This window comes from Geotrypetes seraphini, chromosome 6, assembly GCF_902459505.1.
Source record: "Geotrypetes seraphini chromosome 6, aGeoSer1.1, whole genome shotgun sequence".
Taxonomy (NCBI): Eukaryota; Metazoa; Chordata; class Amphibia; order Gymnophiona; family Dermophiidae; genus Geotrypetes; species Geotrypetes seraphini.
In genome coordinates, this window is record NC_047089.1 from 85,736,830 (window position 1) to 85,763,662 (window position 26,833).

A 26,833-nucleotide genomic window follows, 5' to 3' on the forward strand; every position below is an offset into this window, starting at 1 on the left:
GAACTGAGGAAAAGAAACCACCCTTTTCATGCGAGTCAAATGGCCCGACTGGAAGATGTCCGAATCAAGCAGTCAGTCAAGAAAGTAGGTGAATCGCCTGATAGTGCCAAAACAGTACCACTGCCCACATTTTCTAAAATGTTCGTGAAGCCTTGGGTAGACGAAATGGCATGTGCCAAAACCAAAAGTGCTGCTCTAAGAGAGGCAAGCAAACCTAGTGCCAATTCGGAGTCCATAGTGAAAGTGTAAATATTCTCCCAGTTTTTCTGCAGCAATGTGTAACCCTGAGAAACTAATTCAGCAGAATGGGATCCAGCCTGCCCAATGCCCCCGTCTTAGGCACCATACAGTAAGTGGAACAACGTCCCTTAGTTCCTGAAGAACTGCCCTGAGGACCAGTAACACTTAAAAAGGGAAACACAAAACATAGAGACTCCAAGAACGAACCGGAAACTTGAGGAGGATGCAAAGTTGAAAGCATCCTGAAAAAATGTTCACAGCCTGACATTATAGCGTCTTCCCCCTTATGAGAAAGCCTGAAGAGTCATTGGAAGAAGTCAAGATCCCCTCAGAATGAAGTGCAGAAGGGAACGGCAGGATGAGAACTGTAGGATCTGTAAGAAGAAAAAAAACTCTCCTAGGATAAATCAAGGTTCACAATGTAAAGAGGAGTATACTGGAACCATGAAAACAGTACTAACTCCATACAACATGAGCGAAATACGTATGTCCTTTAAAGTGAATACGTACTAGACGCAATCAAGATGCTGCATCTACCTCCCCGTGGAAAACAACAGCATCCTAACAAGTATCAGACAAAGCTCACATCACTAATGAGAGCTTCAGGGATGAGGCTAACAGCCACATAGCGCGTGCTCCTCCGCTCCAGGTTAGAAGGAGCTGTACAGCCCTTCCTGTCTGGTTGGGGGTCCGTCTAGCATGTGCAATGAGAAAATGGTGACAGGAGAAACCAGCGTGATAAGAATGGAAATCTGAAGTCCAGGCCCCCTCAGAAATAGAGAAAGAGAGTCCTGGCCGCAGGAAGATGCGAAGTGTCATTATGCCCAGAGAGACAGCCCGAACTTGAAAACTGTTTGTACTACCTTTACAAATCAATAGTATCAGGCTCCTATATTTTAAACCTCTCCAAAATTTCAAACAGTAAAGTATCGACTAGAGAAGGTCTTAAAGTGTTTTGACCCACAGACCTCAGAAATGCCTTGGTGTATGTTCAATTCTCTTTAAAGAACATACAAGCCAGAAACGGCATCCATAGTCGTCATAGGTCACTACCCCCACCCGCGTAGATGAAAGATAAGATGAGTACTTTTTGATATCTAAAATATCTAAAATATTTATATAAGTTATTAAACAAATTAAAACTTAAATAATAATATAGTGACCTATGACGACTATGGATGCCGTTTCTGGCTTGTATGTTCTTTAAAGAGAATTGAACATACACCAAGGCATTTCTGAGGTCTGTGGGTCAAAACACTTTAAGACCTTCTCTAGTCGATACTTTACTGTACTACCTTTAGGCATATATATCCTATGCCACTACTAGACACTTGCAGCACAGCAGAGGCCCAAATAAGAAGGACAGTTACCTGCTGGTAGATGTGTGCTATCCCATTGGTCTCTGGGTTTATCTGCTGCTGTTGCTAAGGAATCATATTTCTGGACCCTACTCATCCAGAATGAGTAGTAAAACTGAGCTATTTAGCTATACCTACAGTGTATGTATTTTTATTTTTTTTTTTAAATGGTTTCTATCCCGAGTGAAAAGGTATCAAAAGTGGGGTTACAAATAAGAGATAAAGGTTATAAAAGTTTAGAGGGGCAACTTTCTTTATTGAAGTGTTGTAAAGATACTGTGTTTGAATTCAAGAGGGCCTGGGATAGGTACAGAGAAAGAGATAATGGTTAATGCGGATGGGCAAACTAGATGGGCCATTTGGACTTTATATGCCATCATTGTTTCTATACTATAGGGTCAGTAGAAAAGGACAATGCATTTTTTTCACAACTTTGATTTTTATGTTCTTCAACCTAAAAACTGCAAGTATCTTGATTGGAGTATATGATTTCTGGGTTTAATTACATTTTTAAAAATTATTATTGATAAATATTTCAAAATTTTTTGAAGGACTTAAGTTCTCTTTTACAAAGCCATGTTAGAGGTTTTTTACTGCAACCTGGGGCGCTAAATGCTCCGACCAGGCCGCGGTAAAAACCTCTATTGTGGCTTAGTAAAAAGGGGAGGTGGGTTAATTAGTAAACCCAATGCTGAAATTTTGCAGGATTATGCAGTTTATACCCCACATTTGGTACCTTTTTCACTCACATTTAAGTTTTACATCTCAAAACATTAGATAAGAAAAGCAATGAAAAAAAGCCAGAAAACAATATATTTAGGGGTCCTTTTATCAAGGCGAGGTAGGGGTTTAACGCGCGGAATACCGCACGTTAAACCGCCTGCCGCGCTAGTCGATCCATTGACCAGGAGTTAGTTTTTTTGCTTGCCGTGGGTGTTAGCGCGTGATGAAATGTCCGACGCGCTAACCCCGCTAGATAAAAGGACCCCTTAGTAATCAAGCTTTTTTTTTTTTTTTAGTCCATGTTGAAAGGAAAAAAGAAAGACAAAAGGGGTGGGGATGGAACTCCTCCAAAACGGATATTAGTTTAGATTAGTGTTTTTTACCTTTTACTTGTCTATATACTTAGAAATGGGAGATTTTGTGAGTTCTTAACGTGGGGCCTTTCTTCTGTCACCATTTTATCTCCAGAAATTGTAAATAGTATCAGAGGTGGGGGAGCGGCAAAATAAAGGTATTGCCAGACCAATCGGGGAGGATGTGTGTGGAGGGAAAGATGGAAGGGAGAGGCACTGTTCCTGGTAGAAGCATAGCAATAGAGCAGGCAGACAGTGGATGGAAGGAATAGAATGATGAGAAGATGAGGAAAGCAGAAATCAGACAACAAAAGGAAGAAAAAAATTACTTCCTTTTCTTTTTTTTGCTTTATGATAAAGTAGTATATTAGTTGTGTTGATAAATATTTATAAACCACCTTGCCAGCTGAAGATCACTGCCTCTAGTTTGGTAGCCAGAACTTTGATTTATAAAATGACAATTGTACAGAAAAGCACAGTTACTTACCGTAACAGGTGTTATCCAGGGACAGCAGGCAGATATTCTTTACGCATGGGTGACGTCACCGACGGAGCCCCGGTACGGACCTTTTTAACTAGAAAGTTCTAGTTGGCCGCACCGCGCATGCGCGAGTGCCTTCCCGCCCGACGGAGGAGTGCGTGGTCCCCAGTTAAGATAAGCCAGCTAAGAAGCCAACCCGGGGAGGCGGGTGGGACGTAAGAATATCTGCCTGCTGTCCCTGGATAACACCTGTTATGGTAAGTAACTGTGCTTTATCCCAGGACAAGCAGGCAGCATATTCTTTACGCATGGGTGACCTCCAAGCTAACAGAGGGGGGAGGAGGGATGGTTGGCCATTAGGAAAATAAATTTTGTAACACAGATTGGCCGAAGTGTCCATCCCGTCTGGAGAAGGCATCCAGACAGTAGTGAGTAGTGAACGTGTGAACTGAGGACCAAGTTGCAGCCTTGCAGATTTCCTCGATGGGTGTGGAACGGAGAAAAGCCACAGAAGCAGCCATAGCTCTGACTCTGTGGGCCGTGATAGCACCTTCCAGTGAGAGACCGGCCCGAGCATAACAGAAGGCAATGCAGGCAGCAAGCCAGTTGGAAAGCGTCCGTTTAGAGACAGGACGGCCCAGACGGTTAGGATCGAAGGTCAGAAAGAGCTGAGGGGGACGAGCGGTGAGCCCTGGTACGGTCAAGATAGTATGCCAGGGCACGCTTACAATCCAGCGTGTGCAATGCCTGTTCCCCAGGATGAGAATGGGGTTTAGGGAAAAAGACAGGCAACACAATGGACTGGTTGAGGTGAAAAGCCGAGACCACCTTGGGAAGGAATTTAGGATGGGTACGCAGAACCACCTTGTCATGGTGAAAAACAGTGAACGGTGGATCGGCGACCAGTGCATGCATCTCACTAACCCTCCTGGCAGAGGTGATGGCAATGAGGAAAAGCACCTTCCATGTTAGAAGTTTGAGCGAAGTTGTGGCAAGAGGCTCAAAAGGGGGTTTCATGAGGGCTGATAAAACAACATTCAGGTCCCAGACGACAGGAGGAGGCTTCAGAGGTGGTTTGACATTGAAGAGGCCTCTCATGAACCGGGAAATCAGTGGATGAGCCGTGAGAGGTTTTCCGAGGATAGGCTCATGAAACGCAGTGATGGCACTGAGGTGGACTCTGATTGAGGTAGACTTGAGGCCAGCGTCGGACAGAGAGAGCAAATAGTCCAGTACAGTTTCCACCGCTAATGAGGTGGGATCGTGATGATGCAGTAGACACCAAGAGGAGAACCTGGTCCACTTCTGATGGTAACACTGGAGGGTGGCCGGTTTCCTGGAGGCATCCAAAATGCGACGGACAGGCTGAGACAGATTCTCTGGAGAGGTCAGCCCGAGAGAAACCAAGCTGTCAGGTGGAGCGAAGACAGATTGGGATGCAGTAGAGAATGACGTTGCTGCGTAAGTAGAGTAGGAAACACAGGAAGAGGAATGGGCTCCCTGGAGCTGAGCTGAAGCAGGAGGGAGAACCAGTGTTGGCGAGGCCACCGAGGGGCGATGAGAATCATGGTGGCCCTGTCCCTGCGGAGTTTGGCTAACGTCCGCAACATCAGAGGTAGTGGAGGAAAGGCATAGAGGAACCGATCCGTCCAGTCGAGCAGGAATGCATCTGGGGTCAGACGATGAGGAGAGAAGAGTCTGGAACAGAACTGGGGCAGCTGATGGTTGTGAGGCGCTGCAAAGAGGTCCACCTGCGGAGTGCCCCAGCGAGCAAAGATGGAGTGGAGTGTTGAAGGGTCCAGAGTCCACTCGTGAGGTTGAAGGATGCGGCTGAGATTGTCGGCCAGGGAGTTCTGTTCGCCCTGGATATAGACAGCCTTGAGGAAGAGATTGCGGGCCGTGGCCCATGTCCAGATGCGGAGAGCCTCCTGACAAAGGAGGCGAGATCCGGTGCCGCCTTGTTTGTTTATGTAGTACATGGCGACTTGGATTGTCTGTGCACAGGAGAAGAACCTGAGGGTAGAGAAGGTGCTGGAAGGCTTTGAGAGCATAGAACATGGCTCTGAGTTCTAGGAAATTGATGTGATGTTGACGCTCCTGAGGGGTCCAGAGTCCCTGGGTGCGTAGATCCCCTAGGTGAGCTCCCCACGCATAGGGGGAGGCATCCGTGGTTATGATCATGGAGTGAGGGGGTAGATGAAAGAGTAGACCCCTGGAAAGATTTGAGGAGTTCAACCACCATTGAAGAGATTGCTGAAGAGACGATGTCACAGAGATGGGATGAGAAAGAAGATCCGTGGTCTGCGACCATTGGTTGGCAAGAGTCCATTGAGGTGTCCTGAGGTGGAGTCGTGCCAGAAGAAGCACATGTACCGTGGAGGCCATGTGGCCCAGGAGGACCATCATCTGTCGGGCAGGAATGGAGTGATGAAGGAGCACCTGACGACAGAGGTGGAGCAGGGTCCGTTGACGATCGGAGGGGAGAAAAGCCCTCATTAGTGTGGTGTCGAGAACTGCTCCAATGAACTGAAGTCGCTGTGTAGGAAGCAGATGCGACTTGGGGTAGTTGATCTTGAACCCTAGGAGATGGAGGAGCGAGATGGTGTGATGAGTGGCTTGTAGCACAAGCGGCGACGTAGGAGCTTTCACCAACCAATCGTCCAAGTAGGGGAACACCTGGAGGTTGTGAGACCTGAGGAAGGCCGCCACCACAATAAGGCACTTGGTGAACACCCTGGGCGATGAAGCGAGGCCAAAAGGTAGCACTTTGTACTGATAGTGACGGTGCTGTATCTGAAACCGTAGGTAGCGACGTGAAGTCGGATTGATTGGGATGTGAGTGTAGGCCTCTTTGAGGTCTAGGGAACATGGCCAGTCGTGTTGAGAGAGAAGAGGGTACAGCGTGGCAAGGGAGAGCATTCTGAACTTCTCCTTGACCAGACACTTGTTGAGGTCCCTGAGATCAAGGATGGGACGAAGGTCTCCTGTCTTCTTGGGAACCAGGAAGTAGCGGGAGTAGAATCCCTGACCCCGTTGGGCCGGGGGCACCTCTTCGATGGCATTGAGAAGAAGGAGGGATTGAACCTCCCTCAGGAGGAGGGGTTTTTTGGGGGGGTGAGAAGCAGACTCTACGGGAGGATTGTTTGGTGGAAGAGTCTGGAAGTTGAGAGAGTAGCCGTGGCGGATGATGTTGAGGACCCATTGGTCTGATGTGATGACCTCCCAACGGCTGAGGAAGATTTGTAGACGTCCTCCGATTGGTTGAGGAAGAGGCAACGAGGGAGGAAGACTGGCTATGCCCTGGAGAGAGAAGTCAAAAGGGCTGAGAGGGTTTCGAAGGAGGGAGAGGCTTGGCAGGTTGACTAGACTGAGAACGAGCCTGAGTGTGTTGATGTTGCTGACGGGGCCGCCGAGGTTGCTGTGAAGGCGGATTAAGGGGTCTGGCAGAGAACCTGCACTGATACGAGGACTGTGGTCTGTAAGAGCGAGTAGGTGGGGCCTTTTTCTTAGGTTTAACAAGAGTGTCCCATCTGGTCTCATGGGCCGAGAGCTTCTGGGTGGTTGAGTCTAGGGACTCCCCAAAAAGTTCATCCCCAAGACAGGGAGCGTTGGCTAGGCGGTCTTGGTGGTTGATGTCCAAATCAGATACCCTCAACCAAGCCAGGCGGCGCATGGCAACGGCCATGGCAGATGCACGGGAGGTGAGCTCAAAGGAATCATAAATAGAGCGCACCATAAATTTCCGCAGTTGAAGAAGGCTGGAAATTTGCTGCTGGAAGAGTGGAACCTTGCGTTCCGGAATGTATTTTTGAAGGGCGGACAGTTGTTGTACCAGATGTTTCATGTAAAATGAGAAATGAAATGTGTAATTGTTCGCCCTGTTGGCCAGCATTGAGTTTTGATAAAGGCGCTTGCCAAACTTGTCCATCGTCTTGCCTTCTCTGCCAGGAGGGGTGGAGGCATAAACACTGGAGTCCTGAGTTTTCTTCAAGGTAGACTCAACCAGGAGAGACTCATGGGGCAGCTGAGGCAAAACCAGGGATTGGGATGACCCTGTAAAGGCTATCCAGCTTACGGGGGGCCCCGGGGACGATGAGTGGGCTCTCCCAGTTTTTATAAAAAGTTTCCCGTAGTATGTCATGTACGGGTAACTTGAGAAACTCCTTGGGAGGCTGTTCAAAATCCAAGGCCTCCAGAAAGGCCTGGGATTTTTTGGAGTCAGACTCTAGAGGGATAGAGAGAGCCACTGACATCTCCCTGAGGAACCTTGAGAAGGAGGATTGCTCAGGCTTAGAAGTGGTATCGGGCGCTGAGGGCTCCTCGTCCGATGACGATGCGTCCTCCTCGGTACCGGGAGGGGAGTCTTCCCATAGGTCCGGGTCCTTGACATCAGTGTGCGCATGTCGAGATATCGGGGTGGAAGGCTCAGTATGGTGGGTCTTAGACAGAGACTTGCCAGAGCGCACCGAGACATTACCGGGAGAGGAAGATCGGTGCTGGTCACGGTCCCGGGAAGAACGGTGCCGGTCTCGGTCCGGGGAGGACCGGTGCCCCGCCTGGTACCGAGGAGGATCGGCATCAGCGTGGGTATGACCTACGGGGTGGGCACGAAGGTGTTCAGCCGAGAGAATCGGCATGGAAGAGTTAAGGGGCACCGATGGGGTGGATACCGGTTGGACGGCACGAGGCTCGGGCCGGTCTGGTACCGAAAGGAGCGGTGCCAGGAGGGTCGGTAAAAGGTGCTGGAGTTGTTGCTGCAGCTGTTCATGTAATTTGTCTTGGAGGATGGTCGCGATGCGGTCATCCAGGGGTTGCACCGGAACCGCTTGTTTCTGCTTCGGTTCCTTAGGTGCCGCTCCACGCGATGAGGAGGCCGTTGACGAGGCACTCACCGAGATCGGGGCGGAGCGTTTCCGGGGTCGGCGTGAAGCCGGTAGGGCCGGTGTCGCCACTGTGGCCGGAGGGCGCTCAAGGGAGGTGGAAGGCTTCTTAGCCGGCTTACCTGGCGCCAACGACGCCGATGAAGGATCGGGCGTCGTCGAAGTGGTGGGTGCCGATTTTGGCGGTACCGTAGTCGAGGGAATCGGCTCCATAGCAGATGCGGTGCCGAAGAGGATGTTCTGCTGGATTTGTCGATTCTTCAGAGTACGTTTTTTAAGAGTGGCACAGCGGGTGCAGGAGTCCGCCCGATGCTCAGGACCCAAACACTGTAGGCACCAATTGTGTGGGTCAGTGAGGGAGATCGGGCGTGCACACTGCTGGCACTTCTTAAAACCCGGCTGCGGGGGCATGAATGGAAACACGGCCTCCGCAAAATCAAACCCGGAGGCCTGTATGGTGACAACAGGTCCCGCCGGGGCTGGATCGAAAACAAAGTAAAAAAAGAAAAAAAAATTTTTATTTTTTTTTTTAAGAATGAAATAAGAAAAAACCCAAAGGGCAAAAGAGAAAAAATAAGAGAAAATCGCGAGCGGGAAGGCAAAAAGTTAGATTCAACGATCGTTGAAATACACGCGTCTTCTTCGCTCCGCGGAAACGAAGAAACTGGGGACAACGCACTCCTCCGTCGGGCGGGAAGGCACTCGCGCATGCGCGGTGCGGCCAACTAGAACTTTCTAGTTAAAAAGGTCCGTACCGGGGCTCCGTCGGTGACGTCACCCATGCGTAAAGAATATGCTGCCTGCTTGTCCTGGGATAATATTGTTTCTTTTTATACTTTAATAAAATAGGTTCAGTATAAAACTATTTGAGGCTTGTGTGGATGGGATCAGATGGTTTGCAGGGATGGAGCAGAAATGGGGCAGAGACTGGGACAGAGCTCACAAGGATGGTGACATTTTTTTCCTGTGTCATTCTAATTTCTTGTTCAGATTTCAACTGCTCTTTCTTAGCTTATATCTTCTTCTCCTCTCTATAAGATCCCCATGGAGAAGGGGCAGTGGAAACGGGAGCCAAATACATCCCACTTTTCTCCTTTATCTTACTTCCTCTCTAAAAAAAAAAGTTCATTTTCTATAGTTTTCACCCCATCCCTCAGCATTCATTGCTCCAGCCCCTGGTCACCCTGTTCTCTCTTAGCTCCCAGCAAGATCCAACTTATATCCATCCTCAAGGTTCCTGCACCCCAAGCACAAACCCTCAATCACACCCCACTCCCCTCTCCCCCCAACCACCGAGGCACATACATCCCATCCATGTTTCTTCAGACCCCTCCCCCCAAAGACACAGCAAGAGATAGCAGAGCACCACATCCTCCCACTTTGCCGTTCTAGGCTCAATTGCATTGAACTACTGAGGCTTTTGTACAGCTGTGCAGATTAAAGGAGTAGTTGGGACTAGAATAGCAAAGGAGGAGGATGCGGCCTGATGTGCCATTGCGCACCTCTTCCTGTTGACTGCAGGAAGGAGGCCAAGCCATTGGATTGTTACTGCTGCTTCTGCAAAATTCTTCACAGGAAGTAAAGAATCGCAAATTCTGCATTGTACAGAACTCTCCCATGAGTAAAATGCAATCTCAGATTGTGGACTGTTCCAAACAGTAGCGTTAGGTAATAATATGCTAGAACCAAGTTGCTGCTTTCAGTGTAGTATCCAGTAAAGCACACTGCAATGGCTTTGGTTTGATAAGATTTCACATGACTAGTCAGAGAAGTACCTAGGAATCCATTTGCTCATAACAGAATTGAATACAGGACACATTTTTAATTCTGGTAGCAAAACACCTGCACAGAATTTGATACATTCAGTTCTTTTATTATTTTTTTCAGTTAATTTTTATTAAAACAGAAGGAAAACATACATGAACAGAAGAGCTCTAAAATGCACAACAAAGGAAGCAGGAGCACAGGGTTTCTTCAGTGCTCCCTGCTCAACGATAAAGAGCTAACTCAGCAAAGGTCCCCCATCCCCTCCCCATGACCCTTACAGAACAAATAGTTGTTTCCAGTGATCAAAACAGCACCATACCTGGGCAAATTGCCCCATTCTATTATATTTACAGGCAATAAGATAGTGATAGTACAGAATAAACTAGTCATCCAGCTTACAAAGCACCTTAGCATAATCAGGAGGCTGCGGCACCAGCCAAGCTGCAGCCATCAACAACTTACAGAAAGTCTCTTCCTCCTCAACAAAATTGAGGGGAAAAAGATGGAGAAACACCAATGTAGGCTGGGGATCTATCCGTCACCCTAAAATAGAGGATAATGTTTATGTTTATTAAAATTTTTGACCGCACTTCAGTTTAGCAACAGCACGGTTTACAAATAATAAAAAGAGAACGGAATGCCATTAAAACATTGAAAAGCAAAAAGAAGAAAATCAAATCCAAAAATTAAAGTCTAAATAGTTGCCAAAGAGAGGACTCTACTCCCAATATTTTCAAGGAAATGCTAGGCCAAAGAGATGAATTTTAACCATTGATCTGAATTTTACATAAGCTCAGAGCAAATCACAAGTGGAAGAGAGTTCCATAAGCTAGGAACAGATGCAAGAAAAAGCAGAGTTACGTGTTGAAGCTAATCGCACTAAGTGAACCAGAGGCAAAGTCAATTGATGAGCAGAAGACGAACGCAAATTACGAGTAGGCCTGTAAGAAACAAATAATTTTCCCAAATAGTCAGGTTGAACCCCAGTAACCCCACACCACATGAAAGCCCCACCACATGTGGAAATAAGTCACCCTCTCCCCACAGCCCCTCCAACACAAACCAATGCCCCTTTCCCATTTCTCAAAATGAACGGGGTATGCCACCACCTCATCAGCACTTTAAAACCATTATCCACTAGAACCGTAGCCATACCCGAGGACGTCGTATGGCGCCAAGTGGTGGTCCAATCAACCAAGGAAAAAGATCTCTCCAAGTCCCCCTCCCACGCTGCTATATATAAGGAAAGCACTCCCCGTCTAGATGTTAAGCATTGATAAATCCCAGAAATAGCCACTTTTGATGAAACAGAGCCCAGGAAATGTTCAAACTGGGTATTTCCTTGCAGCAAATCTAACAACCCAGAGCTATGGATATAGTGCTTAACATGAAGATAAGGATAAAGATCACTGGACTCCAAGACAAACTGGGCCTACAACTCCCCAAACCTCAGAACTACTCAAAGGGAAGATCCAAAAATTGCCCCGCGCAAACCAACCCCTTACTTGCCCAAACCACACACACATTCTCTCTCTACCCGGGGAAAGTACCCAATTAAAAAGCAAAGGGGTATACCACGAATATGCCCGGTCCTCCAAAAAGGAGTATCCAGGTCTCTCGCCAGAGCCAAAGTCATGCATACCGAAATTAGGAAACTCTTATATCTTGGCATCCCAAGTCCTCTAAATTTTCTTCACACTTCTTCCTCTAACCTTCTGTTGTAGTTCCTTCCTATTTCTCCTACTGTAAACCGCGTCGAGCTCTACGAACGTGGAGATGATGCGGTATACAAACCTAAGGATTAGATTAGATTAGATTCCATTTAGGATCCCCCAACATTTTCCCGGGCAGACCCAAAGATGATGAAGCAGAGCATTCAAACCTAAGCCCACCTGTTCAATATCAACCCATTGCTTCCAACACCGCTCGCAATTGAGCGGCCTGATAATACTTTCCTATCCACCCAGATGGGCAAAGCCTGAAATAGAAACAAAAAATTGAGGCAAAACCAGCATTTTAATAATCACTACTCTCCCTAACCAATAAAAAGAAAGACCCCCGCCAGTGAGCCAAATCGCACTGCATTTTCAAAAAAACTGGGAGGTAGTTGAGATCAAACATAGAGGTCCCTGGGGGGGCTGAAATAAATTCCCAGATATTGCAGAGCTGTACAGACCCAGCAAAATGGAAAGGCAGCCCTCAAACACGCCACACAAATCAGGGCCTACCTTGCTGCAACATCTTCTCCCGCAGGTCCAACAGCCATTGAATATTATCACCCATATGACGACCCTAAATAAAACCCGACTGATCCAGGTGGATAAGTCTGGGAACCCAGTTCAGTCTATTAACCAAAATGCGGGCAAAAATCTTATTGTCCAATCCCAAAAGCAAGATGGGCCGATTCGAGGCACCGGAAAGAGGATCCTTACCCATCTTATGTAGGACTGTAAAGCCCACCAATCGCATAAAATAAGGTAATTGGGACCACTCCTCCAGCGAGTTAAAAAGCTGTAATAGGGATGGCAGCAAGGGCTCCTGAAACAGTTTATAAAATTTCACTGTAAAGCCATCCAACCAGGGGACTCGCTAGGTTTCATAGATCTAAGAGCCTGTTAAGCCTCTATCAAAATAACCAGGCAATCCAAGAATGGTATATCAGAAGACTCAATAGTACTCAAACAAAGGGACCCCAAATAAGCATCAAAGTCTAAGGAACCGCATACAAAGTCTGGTAATAGCAGAAGCAGCGCTCCCGAAGCTTATCTTCAGAACAAACTAGGATGCCATCTTCGGCCTTAAGCACAAAACTATTATTCTGAACCTGCTGAGCTTGCAACCTGTGGGCAACTAGCTTACAGGCTTTATTATTAAATTCAAAAAGCCTTTGTTTTAGAAGTTGTAAATGATATTGAAGCTGCTGGGTCTCCACGTACAAGCACGCAGGACATCCTGCATGCTTGTACATGGTGCGCGTGTTGTTGGAGCGGCGCCGGCTTGACGGGGGAGTTCAGAGGTCCAGCGCATGCATCTGGAGGATGGCAGCCAGCTTGAATCAGAAGCCGGGAGGCGTTGGTGGACGGCAGAGGCATCGGCCGAAGAGGGAGGAGAGCCGCACGGGGACCCCGGGGAAAGGAAACCACCATGCTGCAAGGGCTGCTGCACCCACAGGCAGGTACCAACCCCTGGGCCACCATAGTGAGAGCTTGTATAGCGAGTCAACACTCGTTTCACGAGACAAGTTTGCTGAGTGTTTTGCTCGTCTTGCAAAACACTTGCAAACCGGGTTACTCGCAAACCGAGGTTTCACTGTACTTTATGTTTTATGTTCTTTAACAGCAAGATTTCTAGCAAACAAAATGTCCACATCACACTTCTTAGAAACCCCCACCCGAGAGGCCCACCAAGCTCCCAGGTACTGAGGATCACGAACTAACCACTCACTAGTTAGATGAGTTTCCTGCAGAAAACAGAAATCAGCACATCACCTCACTAATTCCCGGAAAATGGCTCTACGCTTATAGAGTGAACCAAGTCCTCTAACATTATAGGAAACAAACTTTAACCCAGTATCAACCATCACCCAAACTCTCTACACCAGGGGTGCCCAACACGTCGATCGCGATCGACCAGTAGCTCAGGAAGGCAACTTGAGTCGATCGCTAGACTCGTGTTGCCGTCCTGATCTACTGGGTCGATCAGCCTTCCTCTGTGTTCTCCCTAGGGCCTTTTAGCTGGGCGGTCCGCCCAGCTGTCATCTGCTGCCGCGGCTGCTGAACATTTGAAAAAAACCCGGATTGTAGATTTCAGCCCGTAGCGAACTTATGCTCCGGGCTCTAACGTGCCGGCTTCTCTTCTCTCCAAAACCGGAAGTTATGTCCGGGGGGGGGGGGGGGGGGGAGGCCGGCACGCACATGTTGAGAGCCCTGAAGCAAGTGTTCGCTACGGGCTAAGGCGGGAGACAGGTTAGTGAAGCATTTCCTCTTCTTGCTGCCGGGTCCTGCCTACTTTCTGTTTCCGCGAAGGCAGGACCCGGCAGCATTTCCCCCAATAGGTCGATTGCGATGCTGGTCGGCCGAAGTAGGGACAGCTTGGGGCGGCATCGGCTTTCGGGCCTGTTATTGGTGGCAGTTTGGGTCCTGGTCCGATGGCAGTTTGGTCCCCGTTGGCAGTGGCAGTGGCTTGGGGGAGGGCAGGGAGAAAGAAAGAAAAAGGGCAGGCAGGGAGACAGAAGGAAAGAAGAGAAACAGAAAAAAAGAAAGGGAGGCAGAGAGAAAGAAAGGGAAGGGAGAGAAGAAGGAAAAGTTGGGGGAGGGAATGAGGTCTGGAGGAGAGGAAGCATACAGGCTAAAAGAAGGGAAGAAAGATTGGATGCACAGTCAGAAGAAGAAAGTGCAACCAGAGACTCATGAAATCACCAGACAAGGTAGGAAAAATTATTTTATTTTAAATTTAGTGATCAAAATGTGTCTGAATTTATATCTGCTGTCTATATTTTACACTAAGGTCCCCTTTTACTAAACCACAATAGAGGTTTTTAGCACAGGGAGCCTTTGAGCGTCGAGAGCAGCGCTGGGCATTCAGCGCAGCTCCCTGCGCTAAAACTGCTATCGTGGTTTAGTAAAAAGGGAGGGGGGTATATTTGTCTATTTTTGTATGGTTGTTACTGAGGTGATAGTGCATAGAGTCATCTGCTTGACCTCTTTGAAAAACCCTGGAATAGGAATGATAATTAACGTTTTCTATGTGTACAGTGTGCTTTGTGTTTTTTTTAAATTTTATTGTTGGTAGATCATTTTAACTTGGTCATTTTAAAAGTAGCTCGCAAGCCCAAAAAGTGTGGGCACCCCTGCTCTACACACTCTCCAAAATACCCAAACTACCCCCAACCTCTCTCTCAACCCACGCATCCACCCTTCCCCCATACACACAAAAAAAAAAACCCCTTTGGGAGCTACATGACCTCCCACCAGAGCAAATAAGATTCAGTTCTTTTAAAAGAGGTAAGCAATAGCTCATTTGCAAATCAGACAATGGATGGAATTTCTCAAATATATTCTTATGTGGTTTTGAAAGAACTTAGGAAGCACCAAATAAGAACATGGGATGAACTCAAAGAAACATTTTGTTGTGATGAAACTGAAGTATATGATTCATAGGTAACTAAGGCTTGCAGTTCCCTTATTTTTCTAGTGGGGATAACTGCTACTAGAAAGCATTTTTCAGGTAACATGCTTGAGTGAAGATTCCTTTGCTTAAATGGCAGATTCATAAGAAATGAAGAGATAAAAAAATTGAAAGCCCAAACTATAGGAGGTTGCTATAAAGATGATTTGACACAAAAAAGCTCCTTCATGAATCAATAAATGATAGGACATTGGGAAACTGAATCCCATCAACTAGAGCATGATAGGATAAGGGGATGCTCAGATATACTCCAATGGAGGAAGTTCAGAGCACTAGACAAAATCTTACCAAGGATGACTTTGATGATTTAAAAATAGTAGGACTAGAAAAAATTGGGTCTTGTAGACTATAGTAATCACTTGGACTTTCAAATGGATTGAGGACAGTGGCTCGCCCAGGAGTCTCAGGTGTTATTTGTAATCGAGCTTCTTTAATATCTGCCATTGCAGATCTCCTGTATTCACTCTCCAAAAGATCCTTTAATGTGAAAGATCCAGATCCTAGGATCAAAAAAACAAAACAAAACATTATTTATCTAATGTTGGGTTAAACCATTTCTCAAATCCCAAAACAATACTGAATCCACAAAAAAGGCAATTCCTACAATTAAAGAAAGTTTAAAAAAATAGCATCAACAACCAGGTTACGTCAAATAAATTCACCTATTTCTTGATCCGATTGCTGACTTTTAATATTTATCTTGTCTCACATCTTTGCAAAAGCTCAGCAGTTTTAGAAAGCATGGAATGATAAAGAGTCAGAAGACCTAGTGGTTACAGGAAGTACAACCCAACACAGACGTAAGAAAGAACCATACAGGGGCCCTCTTACCAAATTATATTAGACATTAATGTCAGACTAATTCAGCTTAAAATGGTGGGAAATGCTCAGGTGTCCTGTGGTAACTGACAAATTATCATATACTAATCGGAGCCCGCCCCCCAAAAAAAATTGCAATTTTTTTGGGGGGGGAATGGATGTTATGTCAAGGGCAAAGATTGGGTGTTCCTGCGCTAAACAAACATATTCACTTTAGCGCAGGATTACCAAGTGAGCTCTTCCTGCCTTCAAAATGGATGGCAGTATGAGCCCAAGCAGTACTTTTTTTTTTTTTTTTTTTAATTAATGGCTGCACACTAATGGCAACATTAGTGCATGGCCATTAATTTTAAAAATTAGAAAATCTGTCATTCTACAACTCTGGTATAAATTATCTTAGCACATAGGAAAGACTCACATTAAAGTGTGCTTAGGTCAGTTTTTGTCATAGCTTAGCAAAAGAACCCATAATGATCCTGGAAGTAAACTGTACTGACTGAAAATACAAACCTTTGCACTTGCTATATTCATGCCCTGATAATCTGTGCTACCCTATAACACAGTGTGTTGTGAAAGTCTTTGGTGCCAACAGCCAGAGGAATGGCTAACCAAGGATTCATGGCACATCCATTTCTACCAGATAGTACCCTAGAGTTCAAGAAAGATGGGATGGGCACGTGGGATCTCTTATGGAGAGGAGGAGATAGTGGATGCTGTGGATGGGCAGATTGGATGGGCCATTTGGCCTTTATCTGCCTTCATGTGTTTATGTTTCTATCCTATTCTTACCCCATTGCCTTCCAGACTAAATGCTAAGACAAGAAAGGGAGGTGGGAAGCCTGGTACAGAAAAAACCAAAAAAAAGCCACTCTGTCTTCTTAATCCACACCTCTCCTTATGTCATTCAGAGATTGAAGGGAATGAATGTGATGTGGGTAGATCAAAAAGCCCCTCTCTAGCTGTTCCAGCCTTTTTCTCTTCAATCAAAAATGTAGGGAAAAAAAACCCACTTTTAATTTCCAGTAGTGACTATTATGGGATCTAATAGTTGTATGCTTCCTGGAATAAACTGGATACTCTGGAAGCCAGTACAAAATCTGACTTGAAAATATTTCCCAAACAGAATTTATATGTTAGGAACAGTTCGTTTGTGTTGGCTATATTTGATTTTTCTCTGATGCATTACCAACAAGGCTTTTCCATTAAATCTAAAAATATTTTAACATAGCAAAAAGTGCTTTTAGATGTCAAGAGTAGATTACTACAATTTTTCATGGACAGAATCCACTGGACTACCACCATAAAACTGAACTGATTTACTTCCGATAGTGGTTAGTAGAGAACAATGTTCCAGACATCCCACCTTCCTTCACTTCAATTGATAAGAAGACAAAGGAAACATACAGGTAGTAAGGGCTGATATAACACCTATGAATGGCTAGTATCACATATTCACATGTCAGATTGAACGCTCCTACTCCTTTAAGTAACTAGAGTTGTGATTATACAAAATTTGGTTTGTGTGCCATGAGAACTAAAAACTCAAAAAAAAAGTTGTGCCACAAAACTAAAATGCTGAAACACAGTCAAGCATGGTTTAATGGGACAAAGTCAGCATGGGTTCATCCAAGGGAGGTCTTGCCTCACTAATTTGCTTAACTTCTTTGAAGGAATGAATAGACATGTGGATAAAGGTGAGCCTGTTGATAGTGTACCTAGATTTTCAGAAAGCTTTTGACAAAATTCCTCAAGTGAAGACTCCTGAGAAAATTAAAATCATAGGAGGAAATGTTCTGTTGTGGATTATGAATTGGTTATTGAACAGAGGGTAGGACTAAATGGCCATTTTCTCAGTTGCGGAGGGTAAATAGTGGAGTGCCGCAGGGACTTGTACTGGGATTGGTGCTATTTAACATATTTATAAATAATCTATAAATTAGAACAAGAGAAGTGATGGCGACCTGGCAGAGGGAGGGAGTGAGAGAGGGAGACGCACGGGGGAAGTAAGGGGACACGGATCCTGGACTACAAGTAGGGGAAAGGAAGGGACATGGATCTTGGACTGCAAGTTGTGAGGGGGTGAGGAGGGGACATGGATGCTAGAGGTGATAGCGCTAATTGTATTAAGCAGGATATAAGGGGTGGTGGCATAACTAATAGGTATGAGACACCCCCTGTCTAGGAACCTGAAAGACATTAATACATATAATATTACTTGGTTAGGAAATGTTAAAGTTTTAAAATAGATGTCCAAGCTGCTATTTCCTGCAAGATTGGGAAATAGATGAATCCTAGGTCATTATATCCTAAGTGAACATGTTGTTACTCCCTCTTTTGCTGACAGGGGTGAAACCAATAGCATGTGATACCCGAGTCACTTTTGTTGCTAGGGAAAATTACTAATGAAATATGATTAACCAGAAACCATGTGACTTGAATAGAACCAATAGAACATTGCTGGAATAGGCAAGTTATCATTGCTGGAATAGGCAAGTTATCATTGCTGGAATAGGCAAGTTATCATTGGATCTTAATGAAGCAATTACAATTTAATTGGAAGATGGACCAACTACGTGTGCTTAATAATGAATTAATGATGTCATAATCTCAATAAAATGGCCAGTCACTTGTAATTTGGAGAGATGCTTGGTTGGTTCCCTACCAGTTAGCAGGATGCCAAGAATTCCCAAAACCTTGAATGTTTAAACTACACTTTTGTGTCTGATAGTTCTTTCTTTGACCTCCTCTAGAGACAGAGAAAGAGCTGAAGGGGTATGTAGCCTGTTCATGTAGTCATTTAGAGCACAAAGACGAAGGGAGGAAGAGATTCTTAGCCAGTGGAGAAAGAGATGCCACACTATAGGGCCAAGGAGGGGATTAAGGGTGCAAGCGACAGAGGGGTGGGATTTAGAGGGAAACAGAACTGCAGTTGGAATGAGAGAGGAAACTGAGGAAGCCAGAACCTGAGAAAGGAAAGAATTTTGGGCCTCAGGATAGGAGAATTCTACACAAAACACTACAAATAAAACTTTGCAGAATTTTGAAATACTATATGCAGAATTTTAAAATTTTTTACACAGAATACCGCCAGGAGTATTCTAGTGCAACAGGTACTTTATTCCTGAACCTGTGGGATGTATCACAGCAGTACCCTAAGTTTAAGGCAGGACAAATGAGCCTGCTGACAAAACAGATGATCCAAATACAGAGTTCTCTTTGACCACTAATGTCCACCCTGTAAAATCTCATGAACATATGGAGAGAGGACCAAGAGGCTGCTCTACAGATTTCTTCTGGGGACACTGCTGAAGATTCCTCACTCCTCTGAGTGCACCAAGCTTGGAAACAATTCCAGGCTTTCTTTCTACATTTCAGAAGGATGCATACCACTTCACCCGAATAGCCTTTGCACGCTAGCACCACACGCTCATAAGCCATGCCGTAAGACTAAATCGTTCTGGATCCCACAGGGCAATTGGGCCCTGCATGAGCAGTCATGAATGACATGGAAGCGCGAGACCTTGGTCCCTTTGCAGACAGACCAGGTCTGCATACCACGGTCACCTCGGCCAATCTGGTGCTACTAGCAGCCCTTGGTGCATCATGATCCTGCACAGAAGTCTGCCTATCAAAGGTCACAGAGGGAAGACGTAAAGAAGACCTGCCTTTGGCCACATTTCCACCACGGTGCCCAGGCCTTCACTTCCTGGCTTGCAACTTCAAATAAAGAACTGAGCCACCTTCTTGTGGGACGCCTATGCCACCAAATCTAGTGTCAGGCTCCCATACTGACTCACAATGCAGGTGAAACTTCTTGAGACAGTGATCAATCCCCAGGATCTAGGATCTTCCAGCTGAAAAAATCTGCTTGCACATTGTCCACTCCTGCCACATATGCCCCAGAGAGCACCAAAAGATGGGCCTCTGCCCATTGAAACAGCATCTGGGCTTCCAAGCACAGGAGTAGCACCCTTGGCAATCCCCTAACGATTGACATGTTACCACCGATACGCTGTCCAAGAAAACTCGTACCACTTTGCTCAGCTGTGCACTCCTAAATGCCCGAAGTGCCAGACAGATGGCTCAAAGTTTGATCAACCACTTCCTCTGAGAAGAGAACCAGCGTTCCTGCACCGGTCGCCCTTAACTATATGCCCCCGCCCCCCCCCCCCCCCCCCAATCATATAGGCTGGTGTCCATCATCTGGATCACCCACGCAAAGATGCGAAGGGGAACTATCTCTGGTTAGAAACTGAGGCTCCAACCACCAGTCTAAACTGAAATATGCTTCCGCTGTCCAAGCAGCTGCTGCTCGAGCACATCCCTCTGCGGGCACCAGAGGGAAAGGACCGCATTCTGGAGCAGATGCAAGTGCGCCCTTGCCCAGGGGACCAAGTCCATGGTCGCAACCATTGATCCCACATCTGCAAATAATGCCAGGCCATCAGAGCAGTCTTGCTCCAAAACTCTAGTATCTGACACATAAGCTTCTCTCTGCAGGCTTCAGGAATGAACACCTTATTCTCCTTTGTGTCTAACCAGACTACCAGATACTCCAAGGTCTGCATCAACTCCAGGTAGTGCAGGTGTGCTGCAACTATAGCCATCGCTTTGATGAAGGTCACATAGCCAGCCCAAAGGGCAAGGCCGCAAACTGAAAGTGTTGCCCCAGCACATGGAAATACAAAAACTTCCTGTTTTCTGAAAAAATAGGAATGTGCAAATAGGCCTCCATCAAATACAGCAAGGCAAGAAATTCCCCATGTACTACTAAAGCAATCACCAAATGTATCATCTCCATCTGGAAGCAGCTTCCCAGCTAGAGAGTCCTGAAAGAGAGAGAGAGAGATGCTTGCTCTGGGATGAAGGGTGTAGGAGGAAAAAGGGAACAGAGGGGAAAAAGTTGAACAGTAGAGGCAGGGCCCCCCTAGAGATGAAGCAGCATCAACTGCTACAAAAGGACCTTGATTGGAGAGTAAAGGCATTGAAATAGAGCCCTCTTTATCCGAGTCTTCCTCAGACTGGGTCTCCTGTCTTGCGCATGGCACTGTAACTGGGGAATTGCGCTCTTCAAGGGGGGGGGAGAGAAGCACCTGGTGCCAGGATGGCCTCGATCCCCAAGGATTCCATGCGGTCCTTATTAATCATTTAAGCTTCAAACATCATATTGATGAATTCAGAGGGGAACCCCTGTCCACAACGTCCAGACTGTGGACGCTCATGAGCTCCTTTCTGGGGTTTTATGGCAGCGCTTTGCTGGGGACGCACTTACACTGCTCCCCCGGCTCAAACCTGGGCTTTTTGCCTTGCTCCCGCACCATCTGGGCACTAACATCCCCCGGAGGACTAGAGGAGGCTAAGCTAGTGGTTCCCACCCCCCTCATGGCACATGGACACGGATGATCCTCAGATAGCCATTCATTGCAAATCTGGCATGAATCCAAGGTATCCTGGCCGAAGTAGTCCATCACACCTGTTTTTAAGCAAAATCGGGGTGTTTTAAGGCAAATAGAGGTTTTTATTTTCAAATTGAGAAATCCAAGATGGCCACCATGGCAGCGATTTAGTACATAAAATGGTCCAGAGGAGCTACATTGGGGTCCAAAAATTAGCAATTTGGGGATTTTTTTTTCTTTTTCTTATTTATTTATCATTTTAATGCATCCTATATACAAAGATGTTTAAAGAAATACAGAAATATGACTAAGAGAATATTATAATACATACTAAGAATTGAAATTTAAACATCCATAATAAATCATCTAATACAGTCCACAACTTGGGGAGAAGAGACAAGATGAAAATAAAACCCCTCGGAAAAGGGGAAATATACAAAGGAAACTGAAAACATTAAGAAATAGAGCAGTCAGATCTTAACCTATCCAAAATAAAATTACCGCATTATTAACCTGTATCATTCGGACTGTGTGGAGATACCTTTACCTTCAAGGAAAAAACCTAATTGGGCAGGTTCAAAAAAAATATATTTACTTCCCTGATAGGAAATAAAACATTTACAAGGAAATCGCAACTGGAAACTTGCTCCCAAAGCAATCACCTTTGATCTATATGACAGAAATTCTTTCCTACTGGATTGCGTCCACCTCGAAACATCAGGAAATATATATACCCTTTCCCCCAAATAGGAAATCTGCTTTAAATTAAAATATAATTTCAGCAACATCTCTTTATCTTGAAGAAATACCAACGAGACCAATAAAGTTGCTCTTCCCTGAATTTCAATATCAGAGGACTGCAGAATAGCGGAAACATCTAATTGAGCATTTTCATCTGCTATAGCTTTTTCTTTCTGCACTTGTTTTATATAATAAATTCTTTGTATCGGGGGAAGACTTGCTTCAGGTACATTTAAAACATTCAACATAAAGTTCTTAAACAGTTCTTGAGGAGACAAACTTGGCAACTGGAAAATTAAGAATCCTCAAATTTAAGTTCTTCTGCTGGTTTTCCAGGTTTTCAATCTTCCTCAAAATCATCATTTTATCTGTTGTTTGTTTGGTAATTAAATTCTTAGTCTCTGTTGTTGCTTTATCTAAATTTTTTAAGTCCACTTGATGTTGCTGGGTAATAGTCTCTAAGGAGCTTATCCTGGAGGTAGAATTCTGAGTTATAGTAACAAAGTTAGAACATACCAGGTGAAGATTCTCGATTGCAGCCCAAATAGAATCCAGGGTAACAGCCTGTGGTTTCACCAACGGTCCGAGGAGGGAGATACCAGCCGACTTGGGTACGGCTCCTGCTCCAGCGATGGAAATCTGGGCTCCTGCAACCTCCCCACCGCTGGCCACTGACGGCTCCTCTCCCCCAGAACGCTGCCTCTCCGACGTCGAAGTCAGCGTATCTGCTGCGTGTTTCACTTCCGGGTCAACTTCGGAGAGAGAGCAAGCCTCTCCCCACAAACCGGGGGAGCCCTCTTGCCAGTTCCGCTGCAGCGAAGATTCTCCGGGGATGGGAGGGGTGTGCGGTCCTCGCAGGCTCAGCGAGAGTGACATCTCGCTGTCCAAGCTGTGGATTTCCCGTTCCACAGCAACGGAGACGCCCGATGTGGAGGAAGGGACTGTGAATGCTGTTATCACAGTCTGCCTCGGCGTCGAGAAGCCCGGGGTAGGTAGAGGGATACCCCTCGGTTTTCCTCTTCTTTTAGGCATAAGAAATATCGTTATTTGAAAGTAAAATGAAGAAATTTTTCTCCTAGAAGACGGAATGCTTCTCTCAGCGTCCTGCTCCAGACGCCATCTTGAATCTGCAATTTGGGGATTTTAAAGGTGGAGGAACCTGACTAACCCCAGAACCAGACTGTCAGCCTGTTATGTACTGTGCCATGCTAAGTGCTGGGAGCTGCAAGTGCTGAAGCTGCAGACACCTTACAGGGAGAACTTCTGCCTCAACAAACCTAGAATATGGACTGCTCGTCTCTTCAGAATGCCTCTCGGGCCCAACAAACTTGCCGGAGACCTCAATCCCCACTGGACCTCGCATGTGAAAAACAGGGGAGGAAAGAAGTTGGTCCCAATCCTGGAAAACCCGCCAGAGTCACTCAGCTTGCGTTCAAACCCCTCTGCAGATGAACCTGGGGCAAACTTTGCTCCCAAGGGATTGGTCCTTGAGCCCCCAAATTTTTAGTACAGGCTGTCCAAGTAGGTGCACTGCAAAGAAGTCTGCCCCTTGGAAACAGACCTTGACCTCAAAGTCTGCGCTCTCTCACTACCAGAAATTACCCAAGACTCAGATCCTCTGCAGCACCAGAGCGCCTCACAAACAATAAGCAAAAAAGAAAACCCCTGAATGTAATTGAAAAATAAAACACAAACAGAAAAGACATGCACCTACCTGTAGAGAGACAACTGGAGAATTGGAGGACAGTCCAGAGCAGGGATCTCAAAGTCCCTCCGTGAGGGCCGCATCCAGTAGGTTTTTCAGGATTTCCCCAATGAATATGCACTGAAAGCAGTGCATGCACATAGATCTCGTGCATATTCATTGGGGAAATCCTGAAAACCCGACTGGATTGTTACCCTCAAGGAGGAACTTTGAGACCCCTGGTCTAGAGGGATGGAAGGCGGAACAAAAGAATGTTAATGAGGCTCTCTACAAATATTCTCACGAGAGGGTATTAACTACCTACAGGTTCAGGAATTACGTGTCTATCGCATTAGAAACAAAGTTGCAAATTAATCAATAGCATTACCTAACATCAAGAAGCAAACAATTTTAAATGCAAATGTATTTGCTAAAATAACATTAAGTTGAAAACAAGTAAAAAACATAGCTTTAATTTGATCCTATTGTAAACTCATTTGCATGGGCTCCAGGAAGAGAACTTAGTATATAATGCCAAATTAATTTTCATCCTGCTTCCTCAAAGTCCAAGCCAAAAAAGCTTTTAAAACAAGCTGAAGGAATCAACAATGCCAAAAGCTGGTGTCATGGCTACCATGACCAAGGGAATCCTAGCCAGAAATGTAGATCCAATATCCTATGGCAACCAATACACAAATGACTCATGCAACTGCATGACAATACATCTCCCTGGTCTAGCTGTGACTATTGCTTATACGAGGTCTTCATACTGTACTATCTACTGAAAGTTAGTTCTAGGCCAGCAGTCTCAAACTCAAACCCTTTGCAGGGCAACATTTTGGATTTGTGGGTACTTGGAGGGCCACAGAAAAAATAGTTAATGTTTTATTAAAGAAATGACAACTTTGCATGAGGTAAGTACCCACAAATCCAAAATGTGGATTATCTGAAATTATCAGAAGCAATTAAAGAAAGTTTTAAAAACTATTATAGTTTATAAATCTTTCCTTAATTGCTTCTGATAATTTCAGCTATACACAGCTGAAAGCAGTGCAACATGCAGAAAGTGAAAAACTATATAAAAGTATCAACTGCAAGAGACAAGATTTTGGACCAACTATTTAGAGGCCCTCGGTATTATAAAGAACTAGTGTTTAAGCATGTTACATTAACGGGTGCTAGAATAGATGTGTAGACATTTAGCACAATGGGTTGCTGAGGCGTTTTTCTTTCTTTATGGTTTTTTTTCTCTCTCCCTGCCCCCTTTTCTTTCTGTCTCTGTCCCCCTCTGTCTGTCTCTTCCCTGGCCCCCCCATCTCACTTTGTCTCTCCCTGGCTGTCAGTCTTTCTTTCAGTATCTTCTCCCTTCCTTTTACCTCCCATGTCCCCTGTCCAGTAGTACCCCTTCCCTGCTTCTCCTGTCCAGCAGTAGCCCTTCTCCCTTCCTTTTATGACCCCCTTTCAGTTTCTTGAGAAGTACTGTTCCTCAGCACACACACTTCTCCCAAATTTAAGCAAAATATTCACACCCCTCCCCCAAAGCAAAGCAAGATTGCACCCGGATCCCAAACAATCATACCCCTCCCCCCAAAGAAAACCAAGATAGCTTATTGTTCTCAACCGATTAAAACCCTCCCCCCAAATCAAACCAAGATCGTTTCCTGTCCCCAACAAGTTACACCCCTCTCCCCAAATGGAAACAAGATTGTTCCCTTCCCCCTTCCCAACACACACCCCTTTACCTAAAATAATACAAGATCGTTCACTGATTCCCCAGCACACACACACTTCACCCAACTTAAAGCAAAATATTTCCCTTCCTCAAACTGGCTTATTTAAGAACTTTAGCTTGTAATCGGAAGCAGCTCTGGCAGGGCTCGGCACAAGCTATTTTGTTCAGATTTGGAAAACGCCTCGCGCAGAACGCAACCGCCAGACAGTGGGTGTAGGCGTCAGCAACAGCAGATTACTGAGGTCGGGCCCGTGTATGTGCAGCAGCAGCGGTATTTCCCTCCCCCTCCACATCCCTGTGCACCACTTGCCGCGAGAATTAAGTGAATTAAATGAGCGCAGCGAGAATTAAGTGAGCACGGGAATGTGCAGCAGCAGTGGTATTTCCCACCCCCGCCACATCCCTTATGCAGCACTTGCCACGGCGGCTCCTCTCATGATATCTGTCTGGTGCGGCTCTTGAGAGGTGCTGCCGCTGCTCTTAACCAATTCAAGGAAGACACAGGTGCGGCTCGTGAGTTCGGGCGTAGAGTGTAAGTGAGTCAGCCACAGCGCTCAACATTATCTTGGGGTCCATGACTGTGGACCCATTGTAAGCGCGCATGCGCTCTCTTGCCTGCCACGGACATACAGAACATGTAGGTAGGAGTGCGCATGTGCGCTTAGCATTTTATTATAGTAGATGATTCTTTATGGAAAACTTATGCCTTAAGGGTCTAGCGGTCGCGTCTGCAACCGCCTTCAGCTCTCTCCTCCTCCAGGACTGGACACATGCACAAGCTGCACTGCCTCCAATGGTTACCTTACGTTCTGGAACGTTGCCTGCCTCACTGCTGTAACCTCACGCAAGCGCTTTCCTGCATCTGTACGCAATTGTGAGGTGGAGTGGAAAGCACAATCACATACAGACGCAGGAAAGCGCTTGCGTAAGGTTACAACAGTGAGGCGGGCAATGTTCCAGAACGTGACCGCCACACACTTAAGACATAGGTTTTCCATAAAGAATCATTCTTTATAATGCCGAAGGCCTTCAAATAGTACCTGGCGGGCCACATGTGGCCCCCAGGCCGCGAGTTTGAGACCACTGCTCTAGGCTCATCTTTCTTGGTCTTCAGCCAATACTGATTCACTGTTCTAATTTGTTATATTAAGTCAAAGACATATTTATATATAACTCCGAAGCCAAAAACTGTACCAATTACAATGTTTTTACAGGTTTTGCTAAATCAACTGATGTCTAGGTGAAGGAACTGGTGAAACCCCCATACTGAAAAAGTGAAATGTTCAGTGGATCATTGCCTGTTTGATTTTTTTTTTTTTTTTATAATTCTTTATTCATTTTTAAACTTTCAGCAAGTGCACAATATAAGTAATACATAGATTTACTAACATCACTTGATAAATCTATCAAGATCATAACAAAGGTATATATATCTAAACCCTTCTTTCCTCCTCCCTTTCCATACAATTATT

The 26,833-nt window shown here is 45.7% G+C and overlaps 1 protein-coding gene across 2 annotated transcripts in view; it reads right to left on the reverse strand.

Moving 5' to 3' along the window:
• BORA (BORA aurora kinase A activator) overlaps positions 1–26,833 on the reverse strand; it is a 178,889-nt gene that overhangs the window by 147,681 nt on the left and 4,375 nt on the right. For both annotated transcript variants that reach the window (XM_033948972.1, XM_033948971.1), the window contains exon 3: positions 15,278–15,489. In XM_033948972.1, the coding sequence (XP_033804863.1) occupies positions 15,278–15,489 (212 nt within the window). The remainder of the gene's footprint in view (positions 1–15,277; positions 15,490–26,833) is intronic.